This window comes from Cygnus olor (assembly GCF_009769625.2).
Source record: "Cygnus olor isolate bCygOlo1 chromosome 31 unlocalized genomic scaffold, bCygOlo1.pri.v2 SUPER_31A, whole genome shotgun sequence".
NCBI lineage: Eukaryota > Metazoa > Chordata > Aves > Anseriformes > Anatidae > Cygnus > Cygnus olor.
Genome location: NW_024429052.1, coordinates 171911 through 188206, shown reverse-complemented (window position 1 = coordinate 188206; position 16296 = coordinate 171911). Strand labels below are relative to the sequence as shown.

The window sequence follows — 16296 nt, the reverse complement described above, 5'->3', positions numbered from 1 at the left end:
CACCAAAGTGGGAGTCACAGACAGCTTTCCACTGGTCCCTATCGTAGACCTCCACACTTCCTGAGCAGGGGCTGTCCCCTCCAACCAGCTGGACAAATCCTGGAGCAACCAAGGAGACCTGTGAGTTCCCAGAGCCCTCTGGCACTTCCATGCCCACCTCCCACCTCGTCCCTAAGGTGGCCACATGCAGAGCCCCATGGCCAGCCCAGCAGCTCTCAGTGGGTGACGATGGCACAGACAGGTCAGGGCCCCCCTGCTGCTCCTCAGAAACCAGCCCAGGACCCATGGGCTGCCCTCTCTCCCAAGCCCCCAGCCACAGGCACCGCTCAGACAAACTGCTGCTGCCCGGAGCACCTGGGCTGCCCGGCCCAAGACCCAGCACTGCAGCACCCGCAGCACGTGGGCCCAGGGAAATGGGCCCAGGCACTGGGGGCTGCTGCAGCCTGCACTGCCCCACCGGGCTCAGGCCAGGCTGAGGAACCCCTTGGAGCTAGCAGAAAAGCCCCCTGTTCCCAGGGGTTGCTGGGGCTCTTGGGGAGCTGCTGTTAGATGGGGCACATCTGGGGAGCAGGTAAAGGGGGGTCCTCAGGCAGGGACAGAGTGTGGTGCCAGGCATGCACGTCCCCAGCCACCAGCTGGGCAGAGGGCAGGAGAGCAGGCAGAGAGCAGCCCTGGGCTGACATGAGGTTCCGGTGCGAGGGCAGGCACCAAGGAGGGCCAGGAGGTGCTGGCACAGCCCCTGGGGCACAGGGCAGGCGAGAAAGGACAGTGCCAGCACTGCCTGGAGGGGCCGTGTCTCCGGGGACTGGCTCTCATGGTGTGACCCTGGGACAGGAACAAGGTGCCACTTGCCAGCCTGCTCCTCTGCACAAGCCCAGTGCTCCTGCCCTCTGAGCAGCCCCCCTGCTTTGGCCGAGCTTCTCTTGTCTGCTGGGGATACAACCCAAAAGGCCTGAGCCACTGCACGCCCTTCCCTGAGGCTGCTGGTGGCTGGGGGAGTTGCTCTAGATTCCCCTGGCATAGGGACCAGCCTGCCAGACAGGGCCTGGGTGAATGGGAGGAGAAAGATGGGAACCAGCCAGCACAATGGGGAAGGGTGGGGGCTTTCCTCTCCCAGCCCCGGGCACCTCCCCAGGGTTGGCCGCTCCAGCTCAAGGACAAGGCTTGGTTTGGGTGTCTGGGTGTCTGGGTTTGGGTGTTTGGTTTGGCTGGGCTCCACTGGGCTTTTCCCAGGGACGTGGGACAACAGCAGTGACAGACCAAGCTCATCAGTGCCCTGACCCATGAGCTGTTACCCTTTTCCCCTGTCCCATCCCCAAAATGTGGGGAAGGGGCTGAGCCCTTACCTGAACATATCACTCCAGCATCCAAATTGTGAGAACAGTAGGATTCACCACGTCCTGCGTGACTACAGTCAGACAGGGCAGACTCGGTGCCATGACATTCAACAGCAACCATCCAAATGGGGCCAGATCCTGGCCCAAAGTGTGCTTTCTGAAGAGCTTCAAGAGCAACCCCACAGCCCAGCTGCCTACAAACCACCGCAGCATCGGACATGTCCCAGTTGTAATGGCACACGGTCCCCCACTGGCCCTCATGTTTCACCTCCACTCTCCCAGCACAGCGCCTGCCGCCATCCGCCAGCTTCACCTCTGCAGCCCCTTCAAACACCAACATAGGAAGGGTCAGAAGAGCTTCGAGCCCCACACTGAGAGTCTGAGACTGTCCCTGGATCAGGCACAGTCACAGACCCCAGGGTGGGAGCCCTGCTGCTATGGGCTGTCCCTGGGGCAGTGGGGTGTCCCCATGGGCTGCGCAGGGCTGGGGGTGCCCAGCTCCAGTCCTCCTCTGCCATTCACTTCTCCACAGCCCTCAGCACCTCCTCCCACACCACTGGCTCCCTGCCCATTCCCACCTGCATACCACCCCCAGCCCTGCACAGGGCTCCCACTCCTCCCCAGCCCAGTACCCCCTGAACAGTCCCATGTTCCTTGACTGATACTTCCCCCCCTCCCACCTGCCCCAGGCACCTCCAAAATGCACCAAAACCCCTGGGGCTTCCTGTCTGTCCAGGGGGCACCAAGTCAATCACAAGGTTCTCCCACAACCTGCGTCCCCTCCTCATCTCTGCTGTCAGCCCAGCCTCTAAGCTTGGCCAGAACCCCCAGGAAGGACACCTCTCTGACACCTTTGGTGCAGAAGCCCCAGTCACCTTCTGTCTGGGGGGCACAACCTGCCCTCCTGGGGTCACTGTTTACCCAGATCCCAGGGGCAGGGAGCAGCACACAACCCCTCTGGGGCACCCCAGACATAGGCTGTGCCCTGGAGATCACTGAGGACTGCTGTTACTGTCTGGGCATTCTCCATCTGCAGAGGGACAGTGCTGGGGAACAAGGGGTCCCAAAAGGGTACACGAGGACAAGGTGTCTAGAATTGCAGACAGGCATGGGCTGCCATAATCATGGGAGCTGTGGAAATGGATTACCCTCTCCCACCCAGACAGGCACAGATTAAAGCACAGGGCTGAGGGACTGAGAACCTTATGCCTCTCATTTCTGTGGTGCCTGGAAAGCAACCCCACTCCCAGGGGGATCCTGATGACCCCAGTTCTGCTGAGGGGGTCCCAGTGACTCTGCTCCTGCCCGCTGGCCCCAGGCTGTGGAACACAGCACTTACCTCTGCAAGGATGCACCCAGAGGAGCAGCCACAGCACCCAAGGGGACAGGAGTCCCTCTGTCCCCATCCTGAGGCTTGTGTCCTCACAGCACGGCCCTGCTGCTGGAGCTCCTTGGACCTACGAGGCAATGGAGGTGATGAGAGAGCAATATATCTGTGCAGATGCTGTCCCAGCTGCAGGAGGAGCCAATCGAAGCAGCAGGCACCTTTTTAGACGTTATCGACACTTATCTCCCCTCCGACGCAGCCCAGCTCTCCAATGAACTTCTCCAGTGCTCTTCATGACCATATATGAGGGACGGCTCCGCTGCAGGTCTCACGTCACTGCGGTGGGAGATCATCGTGGGGTAGGGCTGGGAGTGGGGGCAGAAGGGTCTGACAGCCCTTGCAGCCCGCTGTGGGGACTGGGAGCACGGAGCATCTCCTAAGCTGTAGCATCCAAGAGCCCAAGGCGCGATTGTCCGGCTGTCCCTGCGCCATGGGATCCACGGGGCTGGGCCTGCAGTGGGGCTGTGTCAGGCTGGGAAGGGACCAGCCTCTGCCCCTGCTACAGCCCCCGCTGTGCTGGCAGCAGCAGCTGGGAAAGGCCCTTGGGCAGGGCCAGAGCCCCATGCCGGGAGCGCTGGCTGGCCCGTCCCTCCCCAGGGAGCCTCCTGTGGGGTCCTGGCAGCAGCCAGAGCTGGTCCAGGGCCTGCCCTGGCAGCAGACCTGCAGCCCAGAGCCTCAGGCGTCTCCCTGGCTCTCAGCGTGTCACCCAGGGGCCGTTATTCCCCGCGGCGGGTCGGGAGCTGGAGCCTGCCTGCCACTGCAGGTGCACAAACCGCAGCCCACGTGACATGGCGCCCGGGCAGGAAGGCGGTGGTTTCCTCCTGGCCCTGTGCCCAGGCATGGCCCTGCAGTGCCTCCCAGCCTCCTCACAGCACCAAGCCTGGCAGGGGTCAAGAACTGCTTGGACAAATTTCTCAGACGTATAGTGTATTTTATATATATACACATATAATTTTTAAATATATGTACATGTAATAAATATATGAAAATATTATATATATTATTATATTATATTGTTTATATTACATTACATTACATGATATTATTATTGTATATTATAGATTTAATATTTATAATATATTTTTAAATTACATTTTATATATACTATATTATTATACATTATATATCAGATTAGATTATATATTATTTTATATTATATGTATTATTATATATTGCATATTGTATTAAATATATTACATTATTATATAACATTACAATATATTTTTATATATTATAGTTTATATTATGTTATGTTATGTTATGTTATGTTATGTTATGTCATGTTATGTTATATTATTATATATATAATTTTTTTAAATATGTGTTTTATATTTTTTATTATTTTTAATATTTTTAATATATATATATACTCTTTATAGTTTTTTAGATACAAATAGTTTATTTTTTAGTCTGGAGGTTGGAGTTGGACTCACTGATCTTCAGTTCTTTCCAGCGCGCGATATTTCATGATTCTGTCCAATCCAGCTCCAGGTGATGTCATAGCATCCTCACCTGCCATGGGCCTGCTCCTGGCCTGTATTCAGACAGCAATGACCTCACCAACACCTACACAAGTTCTTGGCCTGTTCCAGGCCTGCCAGCTCCTCAGGCACCAGTGACCTCACAGGTACCTGTACAATCCATGGGCCTTGCCCTGACCTATCAGCTAATTGATCACCAATGAGCTCCCCACAGACCCACACAAGCCATGTGCTTATTCCTGGCCTACTGGCTTCTCAGGCACCAGGGTCCTCACAGCATCTAGCACAGGCCATGTTTGCTCTCAGCCACTTAGTTACACAGGCACCACTGGCATCCAAATGGCATTCACAGGCCAGGGGCCTGTTCCTGGCCTATCAACTCCTCAGCTGACCATGACCTCATAAGCACGTTGCCTAATGGAAGGTGTCCCTGCCTGTAGCAAGGGGGTTGGGACTAGACTGTCACTAGGGTTCTTACAACCCAAACCATTCTATGATTCTGTGATTCTCTGATACCCGTGCAGCTGATGCATACTCGCCATGGAGGTAGTCAGGCTTCAGTGACCTCCCAAGAACTTACAAAGCCATTCACCTGCTCCTGGCCTATCGGCTACTCAGCCAAGAGTGGCATCACAAGTACATTCCCCAGGCATGGGTCTCCTTCCTGCCTGTCATCTTCTCAGGCACCAGTGACCTCACAAGCTCCTACAAGAGCTGTGGGCCTGCTACTGGTCTGTCAGCTCCACAGGCACCACTGACCTGATCACCACATAGACACCTATTTGCTTTCTGCTCACCTATGAACAAGTGTGATGCACCAGTAGACAGGTGCCTGGGGTTTCTGTTGGATTGCAGGAGTAATCAAGCATGGGGTGCCATCGCTGACATGACATCATAAGCTCCCACAGACCCACACAAGCCATGTGCTTATTCCTGGCCTACAAGCTTCTCAGGCACCAGGGTCCTCACAGCATCTAGCACAGGCCATGTTTGCTCTTGGCCTGCCAGCTACTCAGGCACCACTGGCATCACAGGAACATTCACCTGCCATGGGCCTGCTCCTGGCCTATCAGATCTTCAGCTGACAGTGACCTCGTAAGCACAGACGATCTATTGGAAGATGTCAGTGTCCCTGCCCTTGACAGGGGGTGGGTGCTCATGTTCAGCCGGCTGTTGACCAACATCCCCAGGTGCTTTTCTGCTGGGCAGCTTTCCAGCCACTCTTCCCCAAGCCTATGCTGCTGCATGGGGTTGTTATGACTCAAGGGCAGAACCCAACACTAACCATTCTTGAATGTCATACGATTGGACTCAGTCCATCAGTCTAGCCTTTCCAGATCCCTCTGCAAACCTTTCCTACCCTCAAGAAGACCAGCTGTCCCAGCTAACTTGTTATCATCTGCAAAGGTACCGAGGGTGTACTTGATCCTCTCATTCAGATAATCCATCAAAATAGTAAACAAAACTGGACCCAGTACTGAGGCCTGGGGAATGCCACCGGTGACTGTCCACCAACTGGACTGATCTCTCTTCACTCAGACTCTTTGAGCATGGCCTTCCAGATAGTTCTTCAAGCAGCAAGCTGTACACTTGTCCAAGCCATGAGCGGACAGATGGGTTGTCATTCTGCAGGGCTGCTGCTGCTGAGTCCACACGGAGAAGATGCAGCTCCTTCTTCTATGTTTTTTCTAATGCCCTGTGCTCAGTCCTTTCAAACCAACTAAGCATGAATCTGGTGCTTGCGATGAGCTGGTGCTCAGCTCGTGTTCCAGTTACTTGCTAGCATGTATCATTGTCGTTGAGTTTGTACAGCATGGGCATTCTTGCATTCCTTTTTGTCTCTGTTTGCTTGAATCTGCATTGTCAATGGTAGTTCAGGAAGACTAGAGGGAGTGGCTGCTAGGGAAGCACAAGTTTGCATCTGTCATGGTGGAACTTTGGTCAGCATTCACAGTGCAGTGACTCAAGCTGTGACACAGCCAGAAGTTCCACCCTTTGAAGGAATCCCAAAGGTAATTCCTTCTTGAAGGGCAATGTCATCCTGAGCCCTCTCCTTGCCTGTGCAGCATCTGTGAAAGGGTCGATATAAGCTTCTCCTCAGAAGAAAGGCCCCACCATGAGGGGCTGCCTAGAGCTGGGCTCCTCTCCACAGTTCTGACGCAGTCTTCTCCTGCAGGGGCTCTCCCTGGACTGCAGCCTCCTTCAGGCCACATCCACCTGCTCCCACATGGGGTTCTCCACATCAGCTGCAGTGTGGAGATCTGCTCCAACATGGTGCACCACAGGCTGCAGGGGAACTTCTTCTCCAGCACCTGGAGCACCACCTCACCCTCTTTCTTCACTGACCTTGGTGTCTGCACGGTTGTTTTCTCTCACATTTTCTCAATCTTCTCTCCGCTATTCTTGCATGTCATTTTTACCCCTTTCTTTGAAATGCTCTCACAGATGTACAAACAGCATCACTCATTGGCTGAGTTTGGCCAGCAGCATGTCCCTTTTGGAGCCAGCTGGAAGTGGCTCTTCTCTAACAAGGGACAGCTTCTTCTGGACTCTCCTCACAGACACCAGCCCTGCAGCCCCCCCGCTACAAAACCCTTTCCATGTAAGCCCAATACAACCTCCCACCTGCAAACTAAAAACAGAGCCCAGACAAGCAGCAGCAGACCCATGAGCAGGCAATGGCAAGGCACTGCTGCTGCTTTGGGGCTGCTAGCAGATGAAAACCCTGGGAGAACTGCTCAGAACTTTTTTTTTTGGCTCTGCCCTCCATGGATGAGATAAAACAAGGAGGGTTTTGGCAGGGGGTGAGCTATTCCACACTTGTGCTTAGGTGGGAGGTTAGAAACCAGCCCAGGTGTTTGCACCACACCCAACACACACACACACACCCCAGAGCAACAGGGACTGCACTACCACAGGCCACCTCTGCACACCCATGCATTTCCCTACAGGACAAGATGGGTGACACACACCCTGGCCATTCCAGGACCAAGGGGACATCTCAGAGATATTACAGCTTGTCTCAGGGCATGTGGTAACTCTGGTCTGGGCTGGAAAGCTCCTCAAAGTGCTCACTGCAGTATTTCCAGCTTTGGAGTTCAAGTAATTGTCAGACAAGCTGTGAGAAGTGCCCCGACACCCATCTGCACAGCCATGGGCCTCCTGCTGCCTCCTGATATCGTGAGGCACATCTGACTTCAGCAGGGCATCCCCACCCATCACCTCTTTGAGTCCTGTGACCTGACCAGATCCATGTCACCTCACCGGCCTCCTCCAAGACCAAGTGATTGCTGCAGAACCTCTCATGCCCTGCCCAGCTTCATGACGCCACACTGCTTCAGCTAGGTGACTAGATCACAGGAATGCAGGATTTGGGGATTAGGTGTTCAGGTTAGGGTTTAGGGATTAGATCTTGCCTTCCAGGGTTAGTGGTTGGGCAGAGTATTTGAGGGAGGCCTGTGTCTTCTGCTTTTTGGGTTCTAGTCTGTGTGTAGTGTAGAGACTATGTTATTTGTTGGGATTTTCATAAGGGCTCTGTTGAGGAATCATGTTAAGGCTGGAAATCAGTGCTAGGGACAAAAGGCTAAGGAATAGGGTGAGAACTGAGCAAAGACTATGTGGTAAGGCCTTATGGATTTGGGACTTAGAGTCATAGAATCATAGAATATCCTGCGTTGGAAGGGACCCATAAGGATCATCAAGTCCAAATCCTGGCACTGCACAGGTCTGCCCAAAAGTTTAGACCATGTGACTAAGTGCACAGTCCAATCGCTTCTTAAATTCAGACAGGCTTGGTGCAGTGACTACTTCACTGGGGAGCCTGTTCCAGTGTGTGACCACCCTCTCGGTGAAGAACCTCTTCCTGCTGTCTAGCCTAAACTTCCCCTGCCTCAGCTTCACACCATTCCCGCGGGTCCTATCACCGGTAATAACGGAGACCTGGTTAACCCATGCCAGGTGAGGTTTGAGGTTAGGGGTAAGAGTAGTGGATTCCTTGCAGAGAAAGGGATAGCATTTAGATGCAGGGGTAGGGTTTACGGTTGCTGCTTAGAAATATTACTAGGGCCTGATGTGAATGTTTTCCTAGTAAGTGTTGCAGCAGCAGCAGTCTTACCTGAACCTCTCTCACCTCTTCAAAATCTTTCCTTTCTGTTAGACAAGACCCTCTTCTCTCCCCCAGGTCTCCCATGTTTATTCTTCTGGTTTTCCCCTGACCTCCCCAAATGTGTCACCCTGCTGGGGGCAGCTTTCTGATGGCCTTTATGACCTCAGAGGCTCTGCCTCCCTGCTGTTGGCCAGCCAGGGGTTGGGACAGAAGTGACCTCACAGCCAACATCCACAGGGCTACAAGGAGCTGTTGTGCTCAGGAGGCCTCTTCCCAGCCCACCCAGGAGCAGTGGGTGCAGGGGATGCCCTGCACAATCCCTCAGGTACTCTACCTGCCAACCAGCTCATGCTTCAGAAGGCCTCCCACACATCCATACTCATGTTTCCCTATGTAGCCTTTGGCAACTCCAGCGCATCCTGAAGAATGCAGCCACTTCTGTGTGGAAAAGTGATTCAAGAACTGAATATATATTTCAGTAAAATGTTGAGACCTCTGCAGAGAAGGAGTTGGTGTGAAAGTCATGATGACTAGCGTTGCTTTATTCAGCTGGTTTCCCAGGGGACCATACCTCCAAAGAGAAGACGCCTTCAGACACTCTGTCCCACTGGACAAGATGGCAAATTTAGGGAATAGTTTATGGCACTTGGGCTCGCTCAGGCTCATCTCACCACACCCAAAACATGTGCAGTCTCACATGGACAAGGGAGCCATGGACTCTTGACGTTGTTATTCAGTGTCCCTGCCTGTAAGAAGAAACCACCTGTGTGAGCTGGAGCAAGAGCCCAGTGCTGGGAATGGTGGTTGTGAGGGGCTGCTCTGGGACCATTGCCCTGGGGCAGCATCTGCCAGGGTGTCCAGAGAAGAAGGGCCCAGCCCAGCCCCTGCTCTGCTGGTCCTCCCTGCCTCTCCCAGGAGGCCAGCTCAGCCCAGACCCTCCCCAGCTCTCCACACCTCCCTGTCCTCTCCCCAGCCCAGCCCAGCCCAGCAGTGCAGCCCAGGTTGGGCTGGCCCCAAAGCATCAGATGGAGAAGTGGAGGTCAGTGGCAGTGTCCCCGGTGCTGCAGTCTACAGGAGATTCCCCTCCCACAGGCAGCCTGCAGCCCCCAGGCCAGCCCTGCTCCCCAGCACAGCACAGCACCACACTGCTGGCCCTGGGGCTCCTCAGGCAGCACCACTGCACACACACAGCGCCCTGCTCTGCTCCCGGGACACCCCATGACCCACACAGCCTTGCCCCAGGCCAGCACGTCTGGGCTGGCCTGAGCAGCCATTCCTGCAGCCCCTGCCCATGCTGCCCACAGCCCCTGAGCTGGCGGTGCTGCTCTGCAGAGTGAGGGGGCTGTGGTGCGTGGGGCCATGGGGGCACTCTGCAGGGCCGTGCTGGTCAGGCTGGGAAGGCAGAGCCAGCTGACTGCCTCCCACACAAGTGGTTCTTTGGCCATGGAGGCTGCGCACAGATAGCCGGCCTTCCTCAGAGTCAGAGAGACTCATGCAATAACCCAAGCTGGAAGGGACCCACAAGGGTCATCATGTCCAACTGATTTCCAATATCAGGAGATATTTTGGGGTTATCCACTCAATCCAGTCTATGAAATTTCACCAGAGGTACTAATCAATATAGTCATCAACAACTTGGATGAGGGATTAGAGTGTTCTGTCAGCAAGTTTGGTGATGACACAAAAGTGGGAGGAGCGGTTGGCATGCCAGAAGGTTGTGCTGCCATCCAGAGAGACCTAGACAGGCTGGAGAGTTGGGCAGGGGAAACTTAATGAAATATAATGAGGGCAAGTGTAGAGTCCTGCATCTGGGCAAGAAAAACCCTGGACACCAGTGGCTTGTGGTTCGTAGGTCAAGAGAGGTTTTTTTCCCCCCCCCCCACCTCCATCTGCCCTGGTGAGACCACATCTGGAATATTCTGTCTAGTTCTGGGCCCCTCAGTTCAAGGACAGGGAACTGCTCAAGAAAGTCCGGCTCAGAGCCACAAGGACGATTAAGGGAGTGGAGCATCTCCCTTACAAAGAGAGGCTGAGTGAGGGGGGTCTCTTTAGCATGGAGAAGAGGAGACTGAGGGGTGACCTTATTAACATTTATAAATATGTAAAGAGTGAGTGTCAGGAAGATGGAGCCAAGCTCTTCTCAGTGACATCTAATGATAGGATAAGGAGCAATGGGTGCACGCTGGAACATAGGAGGTTCCGCTTAAATATGAGACGAAACTTTTTTACGGTAAGGGTGACAGAGCACCGGCACAAGCTGCCCAGGGGGGTTGTGGAGTCTCCTTCTCTGAAGACATTTAAAACCCACCAGGACATATTCCTGTGTGACCTGATCAAGGTGTTCCTGCTTCGGCAGGGGGATTGGGCTAGATGATCTTTCAAGGTCCCTTCCATCTCCTAACATTCTGTGACTCTGCAATTCTGTGAACTTATTCAGCAGACTGTTTCCCCTATGTTTGCTGTGTTCCCTGGAGTTGCAGAGCTCTAATTTGCCTGTTCCTACCCAGATTTAGCAATTTATCGCTGGGTGGCTCCACCTTGGACACGCTCGTACTGTGTGGGCTCCATGCACTGCTGAGTCCCAGGAGCACACGGTCCTTCCCAGTTCCCGTGGCTCTCCTGGCAGCTCCTGCTTCACTCCAGGGAGACACCTGCCTGCCATCAGCCCTCTTGCATGCTGTGGGCACAGGCAGGTGAATTCACCATCTCCATGAATGCTGGGCACCAACAGGCAGGAGTGCAATCAGCCCTCCCTGCCTAAAAGATGATGCTGGGACTCTGATCTCACGCCCTGGAATCCACAGAGAAACAAGCAAAGCAAGGAGCCTCCTTCAAGTCCGTTCCTTTGCAATATCCATGAGAGAAACTCTGGGAGAAAAGCTGAGCCTTCAGACAATGCCCTGAGCAGATCCACTTTATGCTGGAGATGCTGGTACGGAGCCAGCTGTGTTAGAGAAGTGCCCCTGGCCTGTCCCTGCCCGACACTGCTGCTGTGCCAGCACTATTTTTCCCTCCACCTCTGTGCACAGCCAAGTGACCCTGCAGCTCCACAACATCCTGTGGAAGGATCCCAGGACAGCAAGTCACTGAAGGTTCCTTTCTTTAATTTAAATACACAGAGAGCTTGAATAATCACACATATATATACCAAACATATAAAGAGGTATCAAATGGGCCAGTAATAAGTTACATTATGTGTGTTACACAAAAGACAGGCATTTTATTGCTTCTGAAAAACATCCAATCATCATTTTCCACACTGAATTCTTCAGCTGCTTGTTCCTCACACTGTAGATGAGAGGGTTCAGTGTGGGACGCACCACCGAGTACAGAACTGCCAGCAAAAGGTTCAGGGAGGAGGAGGACATGGATGGAGGTTTTAGGTAGGCAAATGTGCCGGTGCTAATGAACAGGGAGGCCACGGCCAGGTGAGGGAGGCATGTGGAAAAGGCTTTGTGCCGTCCCTGCATCGAGGGGATCCTCAGCACTGCCCTGAAAATCTGCACATAGGACAGCACAAGGAAAACAAAACACCCAGATGCTAAACAGGCACTAATCACAAGAAGTCCAACTTCTCTGAGGTAGGCATCTGAGCAGGAGAGCTTGAGGATCTGGGGAATTTCACAGAAGAACTGGTCCAGAGCATTGCCCTTGCAGAATGGTAGTGAAAATGTATTGGAAGTATGAAGGAGGGCATTGACAAAGCCACTGCTCCAGGCAGCTGCTGCCATGTTGACACAAGTTCTGCTGGCCATTATTGTCCTGTAGTGCAGGGGTTTGCAGATGGCAATGTAGCGGTCATAAACCATGATGATTAGGAGGTAGAACTCCGCTGTGACAAGGACAACGAAGATAAAAAAACTCTATAGCACAACCTGAGTAGGAAATGGCCCTGGTGTCCCAGAGGAAATTGGCCATGGCTTTAGGGAGAGTGGTGGAGATGGAGCCCAGGTCGAGGAGGGCGAGGTTGAGGAGGAAGAAGTACATGGGGGTGTGGAGGCGGTGGTCGCAGGCTATGGCTGTGAGGATGAGGCCGTTGCCCAGGAGGGCAGCCAGGTAGATGGCCAGGAAGAGCCCAAAGTGCAGGAGCTGCAGCTTGCGTGTATCTGCAAATGGCAGGAGGAGGAACTCAGTGGGGAAGCTCCTGTTGGACATTTGCAGCCCCAGGGCATGGTTGGCTGTCCATGGAGGAAAACACACAGGCAGTCAGGACAGGGTCTCTGAGCAGAACCCACTCCATTTCTCACTGACCCTTTGCACACTCACTTCCATTTTCAAATGATCAGGATGGCATACTTCCAGCTCCCCAGCTAGCACTCTGCCCTGTGCTGGGTGAGTGCACTCTAAGGAAGAAAACTCCCTGCCTTGGGGCTCCTTCACAGGATGCTGAGTGTCAACATCTGATCCTCAGCTGAACCCAATCTTGCTGCCCCAGAGAACTGAAATACCCAAGAGCCGCAGTGTAAGAGAAAGAGGAGCACAGAGAGGTGGAGGGAAAAGGACAAGCAGCATGACTGAGAGAGGGGAGGGACAGATGAGCAAGCAGAAAGGGGTCACCCTGCCCAGCTGTGCCTGCCGCCTGCCAGGCAGCACCATGGCAGAGCAGTGGCTCTCAGTCCTTTGCCAGGCAGTGGGACAGGGCACATAACTGGAGAGGCAGACCTTCCTTCTTCTGGGGCTCTGGCTACCCAGGAGGCAGCTCCTGCCTGGGTCCCTGCAAGCTAGGAGGGCAAAGGCTCTGCAGGGTGGGAGAGGAGAGCTGAGTGGAGTAGCTCAGGCGGTTGCACCGCTGCAGCAGGGTTTCCCTTTGCAGTTCCCTTTCTCCCTGCCCATTTCTGCTGCCTGCAGCTGTTCCTGCAAGGAGGTGCTTCTCTGTCTCCATGTCTGTGCCCTGCCAGTGCTTCCAGACCCCATCCCATCTGCTGTGTGCTCAGTTCTGCCCTGCACCCTCTCAGTGTGTGCAGGTGCTGAAGAGCAGGTTACACAAGCCCTGATGAAACTGGGAAGGTGATGCTGCTGCCTTCTGAAGGCTTGCAGCTGCTGAAGGCACTTTCTGAGGTTCCTCATAAAATTCGAGGTGACAGAAACTCAAAATTTTCTCTACTCTGTACAGCTCTGTTTCCATTCCCATCCTGATAAATCAAAGAGAGGTGAAAGTGCAGATTCAGGAAAGCCCAGACCACAGCAGGCAGCCTTAGCCTTGACCTTCCTTCTGAAGAGTCCCCTCTGACATGGTCTGGGAGTGCTGTGGAGCTGTGAGCAGCCTGCCCCACTTAGCAGCCCCCTGTCAGCAGCAGGACACTGCCCTTCTTGGGGGGGTTCTTTCCTCTCACAGCGTCTCCCTGCAGTGCCCTGGGCAGCTCCCCGGGCAGGCTGAGTGCTGAGCCTGGCAGGCGGCAGAGGCCCTGTCCCAGCACATAGCCCCTGGGGCACAGCAGGGACCCTGCTCTGCACCACAGCCCTGGGCACCCCTGCCTGCACCCCGGCTGCACAGCCTACAGCCAGACCTGCAAGAAGAAACCCTCATCTCCTGTAACTCTGACAGTTTTGGCTGATAATCCCTACTCTGGAACTTGTATTCGCCTCTTATTCAAAAAAAAACTCTAAGAGTTCTCCTGAAAGCTCCCATAGGCTGTGGGATTTGCCAGAAAATCTGGAGATGGCACCAGGAACAACAGCTGCGTTGCCCTGCAGCCAGAGACTTACCCTGTTCGGGGCTGGGAAGATTTCTCCAACACTGAGCTCTCAGCAGCCCCCCTCCACCCTGCCTTTAACATCTCCCTCCCTTCTCTCAGCCGCCCTTGTCCCCTGCAGGCAGTGCCCCCAGCCCTGCTGCGCTGTGCAGAGGAGCTGCTCGTGGGCAGAGCTGTCTCTCTGCAGTGCTGCCCGCTTGCCAGGAGCTCCCCTTGGGCCCAGGATCCCAGCACAGCTCAGCAGCACAGCTCCAGCTCAGCGCCTCTCTGTCTCTCCCCTCTCCTTTGTCCCCTGAGATGTCCCTGGGCCTCCAGGGGAACCAACTTTGAAACACGCTGAAGTAATCACTGATGTTCCTTCCCTCAACTGCTGAAGGAATCTCATTTCCAGCACCGTCCTTCCTCATTTCAGAAAATGGATGAGGTCCAAGGATCACCTTTCCATGCCGTTTTTAGGCAGGACACTCATGCAAGGACAGGAAGGGATCTTCCTTCCCCCTGCTGAACAAAGGGTTTCAGCTGAGTCAACTAAGGCATCTCCTTCTTTGTTTGCTGTCCAGAGGCTAGAAGCGGGCTCAGCTCTCTCCCATGCCTTCCACAACCCACAGGAGTTGGGATTCCTCTTGCTTTGGCTCAGGTTGGCACAAACCAGGCTTCGGCATGTCAGCTGTTTGTGTCATCTCCCAAAACCTTGAATGGAGACAGGGGCCAGGAGAGAGCTGCTCAGATGCAGACACCTCTTGCCACTGGAGGTACAAGACTTGTTCAAAGACATTTCAGGTATCTGCACACTCTGTTGGATTAATTGTGGGAGTCAAGGAATATCTGGGGGCATCATTTTTAAGTGTAGGGAGATTTTATCTCAGAAACGGAAATGACAGCAGATGCCTACATTTAGGACCGCTGAATCTTTTTACTGGCCATTAGTATTTTCTGAGCAGCCTACACTGCTTGCACTGGAAAAAAAAAAATGTGGAGTCACGTACCATAAGGACAGTTCTCTTCTCCGTCAACTGTGTTTACAATATCTCCATTACTGCTTAATGGCAGTGGCCTCTTGGATATCTCCACATTGCCTAATCCAATTCAGGGCAGGTTCTGGGTTTTGTTATGGCCAAATACAGGCCTGGAGTGCTACATCAGATGCCAAGACTCTCACACAGAACTACCTGTGGCTGGTAGGGCCGCACTGGTCCTGGGCAGGAAAACCATCCCCATCCAGAGTGAATGTGTGGCAGAAACCCAATACAGGAATTGCAGGCAGAGTCAAAGACTTTGTGCAAATGAGCGAGTGCTGTCCCTGCGGTGTGGCAAGGTCTGTTCCTCTCTACCCAGTAGATGCAGGCAGCCCATGAAGAGGAAGCACATCACTCTGGAGTCCCCACTTATGTGCCTACATTCTCAGCTGCTGTTTGTTCCCTCCCCCCAACTTTTACTCAACCCCTTGATGTCAAGGAACAAGCCAACAATTTTCACAGAGTGCCTGTCAGCAGCACCTGGGTGTTCCTGGAGGTCAGCTTCACCTCTGCCAGAGGCCTTCAGGGGCTGCAGAGACACACCTGGCAGCAAACCTTTTTCCTTCCAGGGCTGCCCAGGCCATCCCAGCTCTGATTCTCTCTGTCCTTGGGGACAGCAGGGTTTGCTCTCTCTGTTGTCATCTCGTTTCTTCCATGTATTTCCATCTGCTGTCCATTCTACCAAGTCTTTGGCTTCAAACAAAGCCTTGGCACATGCAGGATCTGGGACATTTGTTACCAGGTTTCCCTAAAGAAAAGTCACAGCTTGCCCTGGTGCCACAACTGAGGTACTACAACGCAAAGGTGCACCGATGCCCTCAACCAGTACAGACCAGAAGGAGCTGGAGCCTGTGATTTTCGACATCCATGGAGTCACTGCCAAGGCATAGTGGGACAAGTCACACAGCTTATGGTACAGCAGTGGATGGCAGCTCTTCCTAGCATGGGTGAAAGATGGCCAACAAGGATAATGCAAACCTGAGAGTATTGTCCAAATGCTTGTTCAACACTGACAGCCCTGGGGCATCAACCAGCTCTCTAGGAAGCCTGTTCCAGTGTTTGACCAACCTCACAGTACAGAAATGTTTCCCATTGTCCAGTGTGAACTTCCCCTGGTGCACCTATATGCCATTCCCACACATCCTGTCAATTACCAGGGAGAAAAGATCGTCACCTCCCTCTCCACTTCCCATCCTCATGAGTTCGAACTCAAGCTATGAGGTCATCCCTCAGCCTTCTTTTCTCCAGACTAGAAAACCCATGTCCTCACGGGACAT

At 53.6% G+C, this 16296-nt stretch overlaps 1 protein-coding gene across 1 annotated transcript; it reads right to left on the bottom strand.

Moving 5' to 3' along the window:
* Positions 1–11510: 11510 nt before the first annotated feature.
* On the bottom strand, positions 11511–12119 carry LOC121062823 (olfactory receptor 14C36-like). Its single transcript, XM_040543087.1, has one exon. The coding sequence runs from the start codon at positions 12117–12119 to the stop codon at positions 11511–11513; it is 609 nt and encodes a 202-aa protein (XP_040399021.1).
* Positions 12120–16296: the final 4177 nt, after the last annotated feature.

Coding starts and splice junctions, on each gene's coding strand:
- LOC121062823 (XM_040543087.1), bottom strand. CDS start 12,119: ATGGTTTATGACCGCTACATTGCCATCTGCAAACCCCTGCACTACAGG.